Here is a 17,345-nt window from a genome sequence, read left to right on the forward strand (position 1 = left end):
TTACTCCAGGTTTATAAGGCTAGAGCTCCTTAGATTTCAGTGGCATTACACTGGCATAAAAATGATAGAATCACGGGGCTGGAAGGGACCTCGAGAGCTCATCTAGTCCCATCCCCTGCACTCATGGTAGGACTAAGTATTATCTAGACCATCCCTGACAGGGGTTTGTCCAATCTGCTCTTAAAAATCTCCAATGCTGGAGATTCCACAACCTCCCTAGGCAATTTATTCCAGTGCTTAACCACCCTGACAGTTAGGAAGTTTTTCCTAATGTCCAACCTAAACCTCCTTTACTGCAATTTAAGCCCATTGCTTCTTGTCCTATAGAGTAGTACACTGGTGAATCAGACTTAGTATTTTTTTGCTGTGCCATCAGTGATCCTAGAAAACACCTACAGTATCAAGGTAGGAACGTATAAACCTCAGAGGAAATAGTACCTCCATGGTTAACACAGCTTTTGATTGTAGGTTGGCTTAGGGAAAGGACTTAAGGCCAGAGGAAATGTAGAAGACTGGCTTAGTAAAGTAGAAGAAGCCATGTTCTCTTCTCTTAGACGCCTGACTAAAGCTGCTATTGCTGATTATCAAACCAGAGTGAGAATGGAATGGGTTGTTGCTGGACACCCATCTCAGGTAAGCCACACTAATTGTTGTGTGATCTTTCTTGCCTACTGTGATAGAATACACCCCTGTGTTCACACTTAAAGACATATAACTTGCTGACCAGTAATAGCATGGTAAAATGTGTCTGGCAGCTTTATGCCTAAAGTTATAAGTTTCCCTGTATGACATTAAAAACCCATGTTCAGAGTCGCGTAGCACCAAACTCGTCAAACATACCTGTCTTGAAAAAGGAGAATATGCTTGTCTTAATTTGGGTTTAAGCAATAAACAGAGTCATCAAGGGAGAAAATAAGGAAAGCGCGCACAGGTGAAAAAGCCATGCAGGAAACATCCTTCCTCTAGCAGACTGCCTGTCTCTTGGTTCTCACTGGAAATGATTTTCAAAGAGGGACTAAAAAACTATAAAAAGGAGGGGCAAACACCCCAAGACACCCTTTTCTGTCTCCCTGCCCACCCCATTCTCTGCACCTGAGAAGACAAAGGAAACAGCCATTGGACTCTGTGGGAGGGGTCCTGACTCCATGAGTTTTGTCAGTATTGCTACTAGAAGCATGTGGTGAGAAACTTTGTTTGAATCTAATATAGTTTGTTAAATTAGGCACTAGAAAGTGTTTTCTCTTTATTTTCTTGTAACCATTTTTTATTTTTATGCCTCTTTATTTCTACTTACTTAAAATCTCTTTGTAGTTAATAAACTTGTTTTATTATTTTGACTAATCCAGTGTGTTTGAGTTCAAGTGTCTGGGCAACTCTAAAGTAGTAAGCAGCTGTGTATTTCTTCCCTTAAAGGAATAATGGACTTAATATATTTGGAGTGTCCTTGGGGAAAATCCAGGACTGGGAGCATGTTGGGGCCACCCTGCAGTATAAAAGCCAGAGCATAACCCTAGTTACACACAGACACTCAGGGTGTGGCTTACATGCTGGACGGTTGTTTGTGGGAGCTACTTCAGCAAGGCATTGTAAGGCACCCAAGGTTGCAGGGCAGGGATGGCACAGCCCTCCATTGGTCTGCATAGCACCCTGGTATGTCACACCTATCCACTTACTTTAGCCTTGATCCTGCAAACATCTAAACATATGCTTAGTTTTAAGCCCATGAGTTGTCCAATTTAAGCCCATGCATGCTTGCAGGATCACGGCCTTGCTTATTTATGTGACCCCATCATTATTGTATCTGAGTTCCTACTCTGCCAACTTCTCTAAGACGTATCGATGGTATTTTTATGTTTCCTTTCTACAGGTTGTCCTGACTGTTTCCCAGCTCATGTGGTGCCGTGATCTGACTCAGTGCTTAGAAGGAAAAGATCATGATCACTTACAAGCTTTAAGTGACTTTGAAAAAATAAATGTTGATGTGAGTTTGTATGTGGGGTTTTGGCATCAAATGAATTTAACGTTTTGTTTGCCATGCTTGAAAATTAGTTTTGAATTAATTTTTAAAAAGAAAGTAAAATTCTGCTAAGTGGCTAAGTCTGTGTATCCAGTCCCGTTGTGAACCAGCTGATGTTCACGTGCCTGAGCCACCTTAGGGCGTACTCCACCAGGGGAATAGTCGTCTTAAGAACAAGTATAGAGATTGTGGCTTCAGCTGAAATCGGTAGGGCTTGCTGCATGGAATTTTGTTCATATGTTCACAAGTCACTGTCTGCTCGACATGACATCAAGAGCAGATGCTGGTTTTAGAAATGCTGTGCTGCAGTCACTGTTAAACTTGCCAGGTTCCTCAGGCCACTATCTCGGGGAGGTCAGTACTAACTAGCGTCCTGCAATAGAGCTTCACAGAAGCAAGATCATGAAGGAGAATCTTGCAAACAGTAACTTGTTCTCCAGCTGCATTGCCTCCATCAAGCCTCACTGACCCTTCATCCTTAACTCTGCTTTGGAGCCCATCTCCAAACAAGGCTTCTGGTGGCAGAAGAACTGAGGGATGGCTTGAGGGGCTGGGTATTTATACCCTGCTTCTATGGAATGATAGCTTTGAGGGAATTGTGAGTGCTCATCTCTGCCAACGTTGCTCAAAATGGTCTTGTGGCCGTGTGACTGGGGCTCAGAGTCTGATTCTGGTGAGCTATGCATAGGGCTTTTTCTATGAGGGTTAGCCAGAGTGGGTAGAGGGTTCAGTGTGTAGTGGTCAAATGCTAAGTGCCAATACTTTCAAGTTGGCATTTGATAATATTTGGCTTCCCAGTGGAGCTGATATTTGGGAAATACAGTAGTCAGCTTCCATGTCACCAGGCTGTTTGATTTTCTGTAATCTCTTAAATGATTTTATATACTTCAGTTGGTTTAGAGCTGCTAAGTTTATATATATATTTTCTTATCTGTGTTGAGAACCGTTTGAAAGCAGTCAAAAATGGGAAGAAATGAATGGAAGCTTTATTTTAATGACCCTCAGATGTAAAACAACTATATTCTAAATAACCACAATATCTCCAGAAATGGGCAATTTTATTTCTTAAACTTTTACAGCTTAGTTAGAGATGTACCCTGGAGCTGTGCTAATTTGTACCTGCTGAAGACCTGACCACCTATTTTAAAGTTCTGATATTTTCAGTGCCGTGAGAAAATACTTTAACACTTTATTTATTCATTTATAGAGGTTAAATGCACTGGCTGGATTAGTCCGTGGTAGTCTTCCAAAATTACACAGAAATATTATAACAGCGCTGATAACTATTGATGTACATGCAAGAGATATCATCAGTGAACTTGTGGCAGAAAAGGTAAAGCAACTGTTTATGCCAAAATAACGGATATTTTTGTACAAAATGCTAACTGCTTTGAATCACATTATTCACAAATGCATTGTGTATTATCTCTGTAGGTGGACACTGTTGACAATTTTGAATGGCAAAGACAACTACGTTATTATTGGGATCTTGATCTGGATAACTGTGTTGCTAGGATGGCTTTATCCCAGTATACTTATGGCTATGAATACCTAGGAGCATGTCCAAGATTGGTGATAACCCCACTGACTGTATGTATTTACTTATACTCTTTATCATTATTTAGATAGAGGTTTGTTGCGTTAGAAGTATTAGTAGTGAATAACCCGTAGATAGGTAGTTGGTATTTAGAAATCTTTTAGTATGGGATTGACGTGTAGCACTGTACAAAACAGGGGCTTATACTCCTTCATAGTGTTACCTTTTTGCAGCAAAATAAAACTAAAGTGCCCTGGAAGATAACAGCCTGTTACTATTACCAGTTACACCTTTGGTGAAAGGACTCAAGATGTTCATCTATACCTATGCAGAGATGTCTAATTCAGCCAATATTCAACACATCTGGGCATTTTCTATTACGTGGAAAATTCAGGCATATTTGTGGACAGTCTTTGTACTGAGTTTTTGGCTGCAGTGAACCGTCCAAATTGGCATATTGGAAAATCAGGCTCATGAGCAATACGGAATGTAATAACATGGGGCAATGGGAGTTTGACCAGAATGAGGACTTCCGAATTTAGCCCACTGTATGCTAATATACTGAGCTACACTTTTTAATGGTGTATTTTGCACAGTTTGTGCTGATTTAAATACATTAGAGCAGATCTTCAGCTGGCGTAAATTGTCACAGCTCCATGGGGAGCTCCAAGTGAGGATCTGCTCCATACTGTTTGCTATCACCTTATACATAGAGTATTTGTGAATATGTCAGCAGGCTTAGGAAGTGTTTAAAACAAATCAGAAAAAGTGAAAAGTAGCAGAAGCTTTGGCAAATACCTACTCTTCCCTACGTAACAATACTGTATGACTCTCATCAGGATCGCTGCTACCTTTGCCTTATGGGAGCTTTGCAGCTTGATCTAGGTGGAGCTCCTGCTGGACCTGCTGGAACTGGTAAAACAGAGACGACTAAAGACCTTGCCAAAGCACTTGCCATCCAGTGTGTTGTGTTTAACTGCTCTGATGGTTTGGATTACAAGGTATGAGAAGTAAATGTATTAATATGAGCAATCTCAATGCAGTCAGTGGGATTGCACAGACAAAACTCAATGCTCCATTTGTCCCTGTGAAGTTACTTGTCTACAGTCACATAGGAAATGAACGGTAGAGCTGAGAGTAGAATCCAGGGCTCTTGGGTTTGTAGTCATGTATCTTAACCACAAAGCCAGTCTTCCTTTTGTTTAGCTCTACTACAGTATAAATAGGATCAATGTGCCCAGCCTTTATGGAATCTCTCCATAGAAATGGCGCTGTAATTTTGCCCTACCACAGAATTAGCTCTTTGCACTATGACAAAGGAGAGGAGAGGGTGATGAAAAGAAAAAATAAATAAATTGCAGACACGTTAAAATTAACAAAAAAATCTTAATTATCATTAGGAAAGAGTGAGGCAGTCTGGGAAGTTTTTAAGAAATTAGAGCTATATAGATAAATATAAAATAGGTTCCCTTTCTCCATCAGGAAGAAAAGCATTGGCCGCAAGCATTTTGGATGTTTAAAAAGGCAGGTTTGGGGAAGATGTGTCCATAATAACAAGTTTCCCTATCCTTTTGAACTGCATTTAAAAATCTTACCTTGGGCTAGATTCTCTGTTCAGTTTCTAGGGGCTGGTGGTATCAAACTGCCCCAGCCCTGGTCCTGACATAAACCTGTTCTAACATGACAGCTGCCTATGGTTCCCTAAGGGACCATTCACTAGCTGACACTTGCCATAGGGTGTCCACTCCATCCCCTCCCGACCCGTTTGCCTTATCACACCCACTGCCTCCCTTCACCAGCCCCCTGTGCCAGGTCGACTAGGCTGGTGTAGGAGCTGGCTCCACCGCCTTGACACCACGTCGGAATGCCTTTCTGCCTGGGAAACGCTCAGCAGTGGCCAGATCATGTTCCCTTGTACCAACTGAGCAGTGTAAAGGGAAATCTGGGCACTTTTACAGAGAATTTTGTATTTCAGCATTTAACTTCTCAATTCTGAGCTGATTGGATCGTACTAATTTTATAAGAAAACAGTGTAGAATAGAGTTCAGGGAAGGTTTTGGATTTCACAAATCATGTGACATCTTTTTAGAGAACCTGGACTTTTTTCATACTATTAATTGTAATAAAGATATTTTTCTAAGAAAGCGTTGTAATATACAGCATGTGGCAATAAAATAAATTTTTAAGATATTCTATTTTTTTCCCCATGGGTGTATAATTCTCCTGTGGTCAGATCCGGTGCAGATACTCTCTGATGTCCGTTTTCCCTTGACATTTATTTCTACTTCCAAGGCCCATTTTTCTTTTTCTCTTCTATTTAAAGGATTGAGAACCTCTGTTTTAGGGCCTCTTTTCTCTCTCTCTCTCTCTCTCTCTCTCTCTCTCTCTCTCTCTCTGCTCCTTAATTGTCTTTATTTTTTTTTTTTAGTTTGAAATTAGCCCACAAGATGAAAGTATCTTGAAGTGCTTTACAACATAAAGCTGATCAGAAGCAAGTATGCATAAACATGTGGCTTACAAGTTGATTGGAATCATTCTGGGGTTTTTACTATAAACATTCTATTCTGCGCCTTGTGCGTATGCAGCTTTAATTACAGAATAACATGCTGTTTGTTCCCAGGACCCCTGCCTCATTCAGTGGTCTGGATGCATGTTCCAGTCAGAATGGGGGGCCCTTCAGTGTTGTATAAATAAGCCAGTTTTTCTTTCTTCCGCAAAGTGACATTTCTTCTTCCTCTCCATTTCTCTTAAACTGGACTAACTAGCTTCATAGCTTTTGAAGAACTTGAGACATGTCAGTGCAGTGCTAAGCTATGACTGTGCTGTGATTTCAGATGATGGGACGATTCTTCAGTGGTTTGGCCCAGTCTGGAGCATGGTGCTGCTTTGATGAATTTAACCGAATTGATATTGAAGTTCTGTCTGTGATTGCTCAGCAGCTGATAACTATTAGGAATGCTAAAGCTGCAAAGGTAATATCTTTTTTTATTAGATATTGAAACACACGTAGTGTTTTATGGAGATTTTTAATGAATGTCATGCTTGTGAAGAGATCTAGACTGACAACACTGAGATCTTAAATCCTTTATTGAAGCACGGTAGAGGGACAGCACGGACTGCAGCAATGCAAGCTTCTCCAAAAATGTGCCATAACCCTGACCTAGCGAGGTCACTGGTAAGGGTTCGAGGGTAGTTGAGTCTCTATTCTCCACATCCATCCAGTCCTTCTCCTTTATTATGAGATTTCCAGCAAGGGTGCTAAACAATGACAACTATGGATGGGCCTGATCCAGCAAAGACTTGCTACTGTGCATGTGACGAGTTGGATCACAGAAACCCCCTTTGGGACTGCCACCTGATGTGCTTTGACTACCTCTGAGTCTGTTTTCTCTGCCAGCTTAGGACTTCAGTGCCCTGCCTAGATTGAGCCAGACACACTTGCCTGCTACAAACCCAGACCCAGGTCTGAACCACGTCCCCCAGCAGCTGCAGGCTTAACTGAAAACAGCTTAAGAAGTGTTCCTGTTTCCAACACTCAGATGCCCAGCTCCCAATGGGGTCCAAACCCCAAATAAATCCGTTTTACCCTGTATAAAGCTTAAACAGGGTAAACTCATAAATTGTTCACCCTCTATAACACTGATAGAGAGCTATGCACAGCTGTTTGCCCCCCCAGGTATTAATGCATACTTTGGGTTAATTAATAAGTAAAAAAGTGATTTTATTAAATACAAAAAGTAGGATTTAAGTGGTTCCAAGTAATGACAGACAGAACAAAGTGAATTACCAAGCAAAATAAAATAAAACATGCAAGTCTAAACCTAATAGAGTAAGAAAACTGAATACAGATAAAATCTCACCCTCAGATGTTTCAATAAGCTTCTATCAAAGACTGGACGCCTTCCTAATCTGGGCACAATCCTTTCCCCTGGTACAGCCCTTGTTCCAGCACAGGTGGTAGCTATGGGATTTCTCATGATTGCAGCCCCTTTTGTTCTGTTCCACCCCCTTATATAGCTTTGCACAAATCCTTTTTCCCTCTCTGGGTTCCCACCCCTCCTTCTAAATGGAAAAGCACCAGGTTAAAGATGGATTCCAGTTCAGGTGACATGATCACATGTCACTGTAAGACTTCATTACACACTTGCCAGCACACAGGTATACAGGAAGACTTACAAGTAAAACAGAGCCATCTACAGTCAATTGTCCTGGTTGATGGAAGCCATCAAGATTCCAAACGACCATTAATGGACCACACTTTGCATAATTACAATAGGCCCTCAGAGTTATAGTTCATATTTCTAGTTTCAGATACAAGAATGATACATACATACAAATAGGATGACCATACTCAGTAGATTATAAGCTTTGTAATGATACCTTACAAGAGACCTTTTGCATGAAGCATATTCCAGTTACATTATATTCGCACTCATTAACATATTTTCATAAAATCATATAGAGTGCAACGTCACAGTGCATATCTTTATTCTTGCATGTAGTCCCATTGAAGTCAGTGGGATTACATGCTGGAGAAAAGGTACTCACTGTTTGTAGAATTGGGTCTGTGATGGCATGTTTCATGATGTTGAATTAAAATCACCAACTCATATGACAAGAGGAGTGGTCCTCCATTATTAATTTTATTTAATGTTCAGATATTAAACTTTTAGATTCTTCAGATTCTTATTTTTCAGGAAAATGTAGTTAAATCTTTATTTTTTTAGTGTTTAATAAAGTGGATTATTGTTCTAAAGCTTTTCCCAGCACAACTCTGTGGATGTTAATTAATTCTGACCTGTAACACTTATGCTATTTTCACTTAATTTCAGTGCCCACTAGAGACCATCAAATTAATTTCAGTTGAATTCTGTAAAACAAATCCATCTAATTTCTTGCCTAATTTAGTGTTTGTCAGTACTTTTCTTTCATGCACACTTTTAGTCACAGAATATTAAACATTCTTGCCTTCTGCCATTTTTAAGCTCCTCTCTAAAGAGTCTGATAAATTATTACTTACTTTTAATTCCATTCCTGAACATTCCAGTCTGTGGTCCCTCTGTGTGTCATCATACCAAATGAAGGATAGGTCTGTATACAGCAACTCAGATAATGCCCGGCTCCATTCTGAATTATGTAAAAGTATTAGGGGAGTTGGATTTATTCATAGTAGAAAAGAGTAGATCTTGAGGTGACCTTCCGTAAATGGAGATTTCGAAATTCCAGAAGAAATTAATAAAATTGGGAGAGAGAAATTGTTCACACTGGTGATGGATTCCAAAACTAGGAGTCTGCCTACACATTTGGAAACTTAGTCACAACTGTTGTTGAAAGATATAATTGCCAGTAACATATCTTACGTATCTACAGGGCTAAATCTTCTGGCTCAAACGAGAGCTGTGCACCCAGCATGATTTTATGTGTGGGGTGGGGCAGAGCATAGAGACCACAGCTTCACAGTGGCCCCCACAGTAGGCCTGCAGAGGAGAGAGTATGGGGAAGAGGCATGGGGAGGGCTATGGGTTTTCATCTACCTGAATCCATTGTTGTGACCCCACTGTGTAGGGGCTGCATAGCAGACCGTGGATGGGATTGCAGCCCTGAAGCTGAAATCATGGATGTGAGGGGTCTTTGTGGTTGTCCTCACTGTTTAACTTCCCTACCTAGAGTTAAAGCAAAGGCCAGGTAAATGGTCTGTAGGTTTGGCCCATCGGGCTTTTCATTTAGAGAGATTTCCTGTACATCTCCATAGATCCTGTCCTACACAGAAAACATTCAATGGCATTATAACTCCACTTTCCAGGAAGCAGGAACATAAAAATGATCCACCTCTGCCTCATCTCAGATCTCCTTTTTGAGGGATGACTTTTATCTTTTATTCTTATTCAGCCTTCCTCCACAGAGTGCAGATCTTCAGTTCCTAGGGTCAGGTTCGCTATGCACTGAAGACTTTCAGAAACCTGATTTCGCAACAGGTGGTCCTGATTCAGATGGACAATCAGGTCCCCATATTCTAAAGCAACAAGCAGTGAGGCATCGTGCCCCCTATGTCTTGGAATTCTTAGTGGAGAAGGAGCGGGGCTCCATCTCACAAAATGTTTCTGCTCACCACTTACCTAGCAGCAGAGGACCAGGAATCTCACCAGACTGATCCAACCTCTTAAAAAACTCAGTGCCTCTGTCAGCGTTTTCAGTTGGTTAGATTAGTGTTAGAAATTTTAGCTTTGTTTGTTTTATGTACGGAAGCTGTTTCTTTTATTCATTTGTATTAGTTCCAACACCTCAGTGTGGGCTCATGGATCCTACGATGGATCCAGAGGGGAAGAGGTGAGGATTTCAGAGATGTGCCTCTTGCTCTGCTGAATTCCCCACTTCAGATGCCCATAGGAGGTGTCTGGCTTAGCTGGGGGAAGAAACCCTCCTTCATGGTGCATGATCAGCAGCAACTTCACCCCAGGAGTGCTCAAGGAGCATCAGAGCCAGCTCAAGCTTTTCTAGTTCAGGCGGCTCTGGGGCCAAACCCTCTGGTTCCATAACTGCTGGTTTGATGAGAACTGAGAGGCCTGCGTTAGCCCCTCAGGAAATAAAAAGCAGCCTCACAACCCACTGACGGTACCGTCCTTGCATCTGAACTGAAAACAAAGCCTCCAATACTGAAGGATCCTAAACCAGCAAATCCTAATTCTAGACATGGTGGAACCTCAGAGGTGTCTTCCTCTGTTAGCAGAGCCAACTGTTGTGGAAAAGCCCTGCTTTATAACCAGCAATGCCACAAAGCTGTCTGCTGTGCTCCTCAGGATTTCATATTTATTTCTGTTTGTTTCACATTTAAAACCAGGTGTGAAGCCAGTAGTTTCATTTGGTTTTTCAAAAGCTTAGAAAGAAAAATGCATTATCCAAGTGTATTCATACTCAGATATAAATGCAAACCACAATTTACTCTCTGTAATCTGTCTTTTAAAAAAAAGCCCTAATTTTTAAAAAAGAATGTGTGATTTTATTTTTTGTAGAAATTTAGTATAAAGTATATTGACATTTCACTTTCTTTTAAACAGCTCTCTCGATTTATGTTTGAGGGACGTGAAATAAAGTTGGTTATGACCTGTGTGGCATTCATCACAATGAATCCTGGCTATGCTGGACGAACAGAGCTACCTGACAATCTAAAAGCTCTCTTCAGACCCTTTGCAATGATGGTTCCAAATTATGCCTTGATTGCTGAGGTACCTATAAATATAGGGAATGTCATATGGCCTGTGTGATTATCTAGTCTGACATTCTGCAAACCAATGATCCCTTTTGTCCTTAATCTATTAAGCTATAATATATACAATAAACATGTTGCAATTGTTTATTTGAGGGCAATATTACCGTTTAATAGTAATGAACCACAATATTATCATGAGTATCTATTCTCTATCTCCCTGGAGTCTTCTCAAATATGCCATTAATGAAGTTATGCTTGTGCATAGATCTCTTTGTAAACTATTTCCTGGAAAATTGGAGTTTCTTCATAAATACACCTTAGTTAATCCCGCACAACATTAGTCTGTTTGGACATGAAATATATTATGTCTGATGTCACTCAGAAATACACCTCTACCCTGATAAAACGCTGTTCTCGGGAGCCAAAAAATCTTACTGCGTTATAGGTGAAACCGCGTTATATCGAACTTGCTTTGATCCGCCGGAGTGCGCAGCCCCACCCCCCTGGAGTGCTGCTTTACTGCGTTACATCCGAATTCGTATTATATCGGGTCGCGTTATATCGGGATAGAGGTGTATAATTCCATAATTTAAAATATTTGCTATACTTTATTACATACTTTTGATTCTTTAGGGCTAGACTGTGCAACCCTTCCCCGCACTGGTGAGTATTTGCTCACACAAGTATTCCCATTAAAATAAATGGATCTATTGGTAAATTCTCACCAATGCAAGGCTTGTAGATCTAGCCCTTAATATTTTCCCAAAGTAAACTGATTTAATGCTTTATTTCCTGTAGACAGAAGAAGATTGCATACCTGAGAGTGTTTGTAAAAAACTAGAGTTAAAATAAATTAACGCAAAATTATATTATCTCTGATACATATATTAATATGCATACATTCAGTGCCAGTTGAAGACAATGTGAGAGCAGCACTGAGTCCCTAGAAATAAAAATTTCCAGTATTTAATAAAAACTGTAGCCATCTCTTGTTTACGTTAGGTGATTCTGTATTCTGAAGGATTTGAATCTAGTAAAATTCTTGCAAGGAAGATGACTCAAATGTACAAACTTTGTAGCGAGCAGCTTTCTCAACAAGATCATTATGACTTTGGAATGAGAGCAGTCAAATCTGTATTAGTCATGGCTGGGTAAGTATCCTCGTACTGTATGAGCTATAACATTAGTATGAATATAATTTTATATACTTAGAAATATTAACAGTTTTATGTTTTAAATCATGTTTGTGTTAAGCAATATTCCTTCTGTAATTACAACTATTGTAAATGAAATGTGGATGATCACTGCATGATTTTTACATAATACATTTATACAGTAGTGTAATACATGAAAATAGAAAAATTACCTGGTTATAGGGACAATGTAGCCTGGGAGCATAAGACAGTATATGTATTATTGCATACATTCTGACTATCTTCATCAGAAATATCTGAAAATGGCTTATTAAACATATGAATTTCAAAAGCTCTACACTTTTTCTACATTCTAAAAGGAAGACACATTTAGAGGTCCAAAAAAAACCCCCAAACCCCCAAACCAAACCCTATTAGTTACCTCCTGAAGATAAGTAACGAGCTTGCATGGAACTCGCTGTAGTCTTTCTGGATACACTTATTTCTGTTGGTGATGTGATTGTTTCCAGACTCCAGTATTACTGAATTCTGAGGAATAAATAATAGAAACATGGTGAGTAGTCAAAAGTTGGAGTTCGGATATAATAAGTGGATTTTTGAGTTAACACAAAATTTTATCTCGACAGTGTAAGTGAAATGTACTAGAATTCTTAAGGAGTCATTTTATGACAGGTTATTTACACAAGTTCACCTACAGTACCCCTGAATAATAGTCGGTATAAAAATAGATTGAGTGAAACTGAGACATCTTGTTTGCTTTTTATTAAAATTCAGGTCACTAAAAAGAGAGAACCCAGATCTGAATGAGGAAGTGGTATTAATAAGGGCTTTACGAGATTCTAACCTACCGAAATTTCTTGCAGATGATGCTCTTCTGTTCAGGTAATTTTCTATAATACTAGTTTGTTTTCTTCATCTAGTCATATCACATTTATGTTGCCATAGTGAAGGAGAAGACCCAACTTTCTAAGTGTAGTTTAATTTGTATTTTAGGTGTTGCACTTAATGTCTAACACAGCGGTTCTCAACCTAGTTACTATTGTGTTATGTGGGCCACATCCACACAAGATAAATCTACAGCTACCAAAAAAAAAAAAAAGGCTTATTATTTGTTATAGGACAGCGATATGATTCAAATCAATACAGTACCTTTCATTTCAACACTGGCAAACATCTACCAAGAGCATTTTTAATTAGCAAAATAAGTCAAGACATTAATGGTTAAAATGAATTGGCAGCATGGCTGAGTACCTGGAGAGCACAGCTGCAGAGCCTGCCTGCAAAGATGGGGAGCCCTGCCCGGTGCAGCCAGGGACTGCCTGCCATACACCCAGTCCCCAGCCAGGGACTGTTCCCCATGCACCCAGCCCCCCCACTCCCTAGGGACTGCCCCCCAGCCCCTCCCAGAATGCCCCCCATCACCAAACCCCTGTGGGACTGTCCACCCCAGCACCCCAACACTGGGCTGGCACATGTGCCTGCCCTGCAGAGACAAGGTGCCCTGTCCAGGACAGAATGCCCTCCCCCCAGGGATTTCCCCCTTCAGCATCCAGTCCCTCTCCATGTACCCAGCCCTCCCAAGGACTGCCGCACAACATCAACCTCCCCATCCAGGGACTGTGCCCCAGGATCTAGCCCCACATCCAGGGAATGCGCACAGCTACCAGTCCCCTCACTTAAAATCTGTCCCCCATGCACTGGATGCACGCCCTCCCCTAGCCCCCTGCAGCCTAGGCCCCTGCACCCCCTTCCCCGTGCCTGCTGGTCTCCTACTTCAGCTGCACGGAGCTCAGGTGTGCAGTCCACCTGCCCGCCTGCGACTGCAGTCCTAGTGCTGGCAGCCTACTCCAGCTGCGGTCACTGGACCCATGATCCTGCAAAGTGAGGGTGGGGGCTGATGCTGGACTCAATCCTGTGCTACCCCATTTTTTCACACACACACATGCCCGCTGGGTGTTTAAAGTTAGGCACCTAAATCCATATATTGGCACCTCAATAAAGCCCCAATTCAGGAAAGCACTTAAGCATGTGCTTTGCGTAAGAGAGGCCTGGTTTGTTTGGTTTTTTACATGTGCTGAGTACCTGGAGCTTCCATTGACACCAGTGGGGTCTGCAGATTTGCATTGATATCAGTGGGGGCTGCAGGTTCTCAGCAACTCTGAAAATTAGGTCACTAGTTCAGGTACCTAAATATGGGTTTAAGTTCTTAACTGTGGGCAGCCACATTTGCAAATGTTGGTTTAGGCCCTGGAGCAGTCGTTCTAGCACATTAGGTGATAGCTATATACAAGAGCTGTCCAAGTGAAAACAACAACAAACTAGAATGGATATGGAGTGCTTCAGTATGAAATGGATGTTTTTAAATATATAATCCATGTAATTTTTAATTAGTTTAATGTAATTAACAAAACAAAACAGTTGTTTTTTTTCTTTTTGTCTCCGACAGTGGGATTATTTCTGATCTTTTCCCAGGAGTCATAATCCCAGAACATGACTATGGGATACTACAATCAACAATTATAGAGGTCATGCTTTCAAAAGGATTGCAGCCTGAAGCAAGCATGGTTCATAAAGTCATACAGCTCTATGAAACCATGTTAGTAAGGCATGGTGTTATGCTTGTTGGGCCAACAGGGGGTGGAAAAACTACAGTTTACCAAATTCTGGCACAGACTTTAGGAGTTTTACATGAGGCTGGTGAGGAAAATCCTTTTTACCAGCCTGTCAAAACCTATATTCTGAACCCCAAATCAATTACAATGGGTGAATTGTATGGTGAAGTTAATAATTTAACTCTCGAGTGGAAAGATGGCTTGATGGGTCTTAGTGTTCGAGCAGCTGTTAATGACACCACTGAAGATCACAAGTGGATCATCAGTGACGGGCCAGTGGATGCACTGTGGATTGAAAACTTGAACACTGTTTTGGATGATAACAAGATGCTTTGCTTGGCAAACAGTGAAAGAATCAAACTCACACCCTCCATCCATATGGTGTTTGAGGTACTGTAATTTCTTGGATTTTAATATTCATTATGATATTTCTAGTTTGCTTCGCTTAATTTACTATATTGTTATATTGATAAGATATATGATCTTCAGCTGAATTTATCATAGAATCATAGACGATTAGGTTGGAAGAGACCTCAGGAGGTCATCTAGTCCAACCCCCTGCTTAAAGCAGGACCAACCCTAACTAAATCATCCCAGACAGGGCTTTGTCAAACCAGGCCTTAAAAACCTCTAAGGATGGAGATTCCACCACCTCCCTAGGTAACCCATTCCAGTGCTTCACCACCCTCCTAGTGAAATAGTGTTTCCTAATATCCAACCTAGACCGTCCCCACTGCAACTTGAAACCATTGCTCCTTGTTCTGTCATCTGCCAACACTGAGAACAGTCTAGCTCTGTCCTCTTTGGAACCCTCCTTCAGGTAGCTGAAGGCTGCTATCAAATCCCACCCTCACTCTTCTCTTCTGCAGACTAAACAAGCCCGATTCCCTCAACCTCTACTCGTAAGTCATGTGCCCCAGCCCCCTGATAATTTTCGTTGCCCTCTGCTGGACTCTCTCAATTTGTCCACAACCTTTCTGTAGTGGGGGCGGCCAAAATTGGATGCAATACTCCAGATGTGGCCTCACCAGTGCTGAATAGAGGGGAATAATCACTTCCCTTGATCTGCTGGCAATGCTCCTACTAATGGAGCCCAATATGCCATTAGCTTTCTTGGCAACAAGGGCATGCTGTTGACTCATATCCAGCTTCTCATCCACTCTAATCTCCAGGTCCTTTTCTGCAGAACTGCCGCTTAGCCAGTAGCAGTGCATGGGATTCTTCCATCCTAAGTGCAGGACTCTGCACTTGTCCTTGTTGAACCTCATCAGATTTCTTTTGGCCCAATACTCCAATTTGTCTAGGTCACTCTGGACCCTATCCCTACCCTCCAGCGTATCTAACGCTCCCCCCAGCTTAGTGTCACCTGCGAACTTGCTGAGGGTGTAATCCAGCCCATCCTCCATTAATGAAGATGTTGAACAAAGATGACCGACCCGGGGGCACTCTGCTTGATACCGGCTGCCAACTAGACATTGAGCCATGGATCACTATCCATTGAGTCCGACAATCTAGCCATATCTGTTTGTTTGTAATTTTTGTCCTGGCCAGTCTCTATTTTTCTCTCTCTGGAAGATGAGCATGGGGATTTCTCCAGAATGACTTCCCTTTCACATGTTAGCAATTCAGGGTCAAAGCCAAGCAATCTTTGACATCAAGTAGTTACCTAGAAGCTAATATTAGATCTGAGTAAATCCTGTTATCTCATTTTCTCTCTCCTGCTCACACAATCTTATTTTTACCCAGAAACTAAGTTGCCTTTCTGAGATAATAATATCATTCATAGATCATAAAAAGAGAGCTAGAAAGATTCCTAGCAGATTTCACTGTTTGGAATTTTTTTTCTGATGCCCTGTCAGGATTAAGTTTCTCCTCATTACCTGATTACCCTCAAAATTGTGCCACTCTAAGCAATTCTTTTCCCTCCTTTACGTTTAAACTGTCTGGTTCTTACATTCCACTTAGGTATCATTTAGCCGGTCTAGATATTTTAGGCCAGATTCATTCCTACTGAACTCCATTGGAATCAGTATTTAGTTGGATGAGACGTATGCTGCTGCAGCTATTCAGACAGCCATGAAAACGACTAACCAAAGTTAATCAAACTGGAAAAGCCTCATTACTGTTGAAAACGCATGCATTTTGGTGGTTGAATATGATCACTGACATGGTGATCTGGCTGATGTAACTGGGAAAATACTACAGATTATTAATGATGAGTATTGCATTGGGAGCCTAGCCATACTCAAAGTGTTCAAGGACTCTTATAGCTATGATTAAATAGAAATAACATCCGCTAAAGTTCTGGAAACAGTGAATTCTCCAAGCCAAGAGTGACCTGTAAGTATTCAAGAAATTGTGCATTAGCTTTCTCTCCAGCGTGGCCAAGGATTTGTGAGGTGTTCACGTTTCTAACTGTTCTAGAAAAGCTCTCTTGTGTAAAGAATAAATTAAAATGCAGTTATGAGTGCTCTCATGATTTATCATGTCAAAAACTTGATTTAGTTGCTATATTCAATTGTTGACACAGTTTTTCCAAGGTTTCCAAAACACTTCACTAGCAGACCTATTTATTGATGCTTAACTAATTTGTTTTTTGGTGTAACTGGTAAGTAAAGGTGTTCCCTGTGTGAATATGATAATAATTTACACACTGTTCATACTTGAATGCCTGTCCACAAGTTAACTCAGGGTGAAGGGAATTGGAAATATACCTTCTTCTTCGAGTGCTTGCTCATATCGATTCCAATTAAGTGTGCGCGCGCCGCGTGCACGATCGTCGGAGAAATTTTCTACCCTAGTAACACCCGGTGGGTCG

At 41.0% G+C, this 17,345-nt stretch overlaps 1 protein-coding gene across 5 annotated transcripts in view; it reads left to right on the top strand.

The window, feature by feature from the left end:
* The window catches only part of DNAH6 (dynein axonemal heavy chain 6), a 203,099-nt gene that overhangs the window by 47,920 nt on the left and 137,834 nt on the right, over positions 1-17,345 (top strand). For all 5 annotated transcript variants that reach the window (XM_065549807.1, XM_065549809.1, XM_065549810.1 and 2 more), the window contains exons 25-34: positions 469-633; positions 1,868-1,981; positions 3,225-3,350; positions 3,452-3,607; positions 4,394-4,555; positions 6,389-6,526; positions 10,610-10,777; positions 11,764-11,912; positions 12,690-12,797; positions 14,362-14,917. In XM_065549807.1, the coding sequence (XP_065405879.1) occupies positions 469-633; positions 1,868-1,981; positions 3,225-3,350; positions 3,452-3,607; positions 4,394-4,555; positions 6,389-6,526; positions 10,610-10,777; positions 11,764-11,912; positions 12,690-12,797; positions 14,362-14,917 (1,842 nt within the window). The remainder of the gene's footprint in view (positions 1-468; positions 634-1,867; positions 1,982-3,224; positions 3,351-3,451; positions 3,608-4,393; positions 4,556-6,388; positions 6,527-10,609; positions 10,778-11,763; positions 11,913-12,689; positions 12,798-14,361; positions 14,918-17,345) is intronic.

The sequence above is a fragment of the Chrysemys picta genome, chromosome 6 (genome assembly GCF_011386835.1).
Source record: "Chrysemys picta bellii isolate R12L10 chromosome 6, ASM1138683v2, whole genome shotgun sequence".
Classification (NCBI taxonomy): Eukaryota; Metazoa; Chordata; order Testudines; family Emydidae; genus Chrysemys; species Chrysemys picta.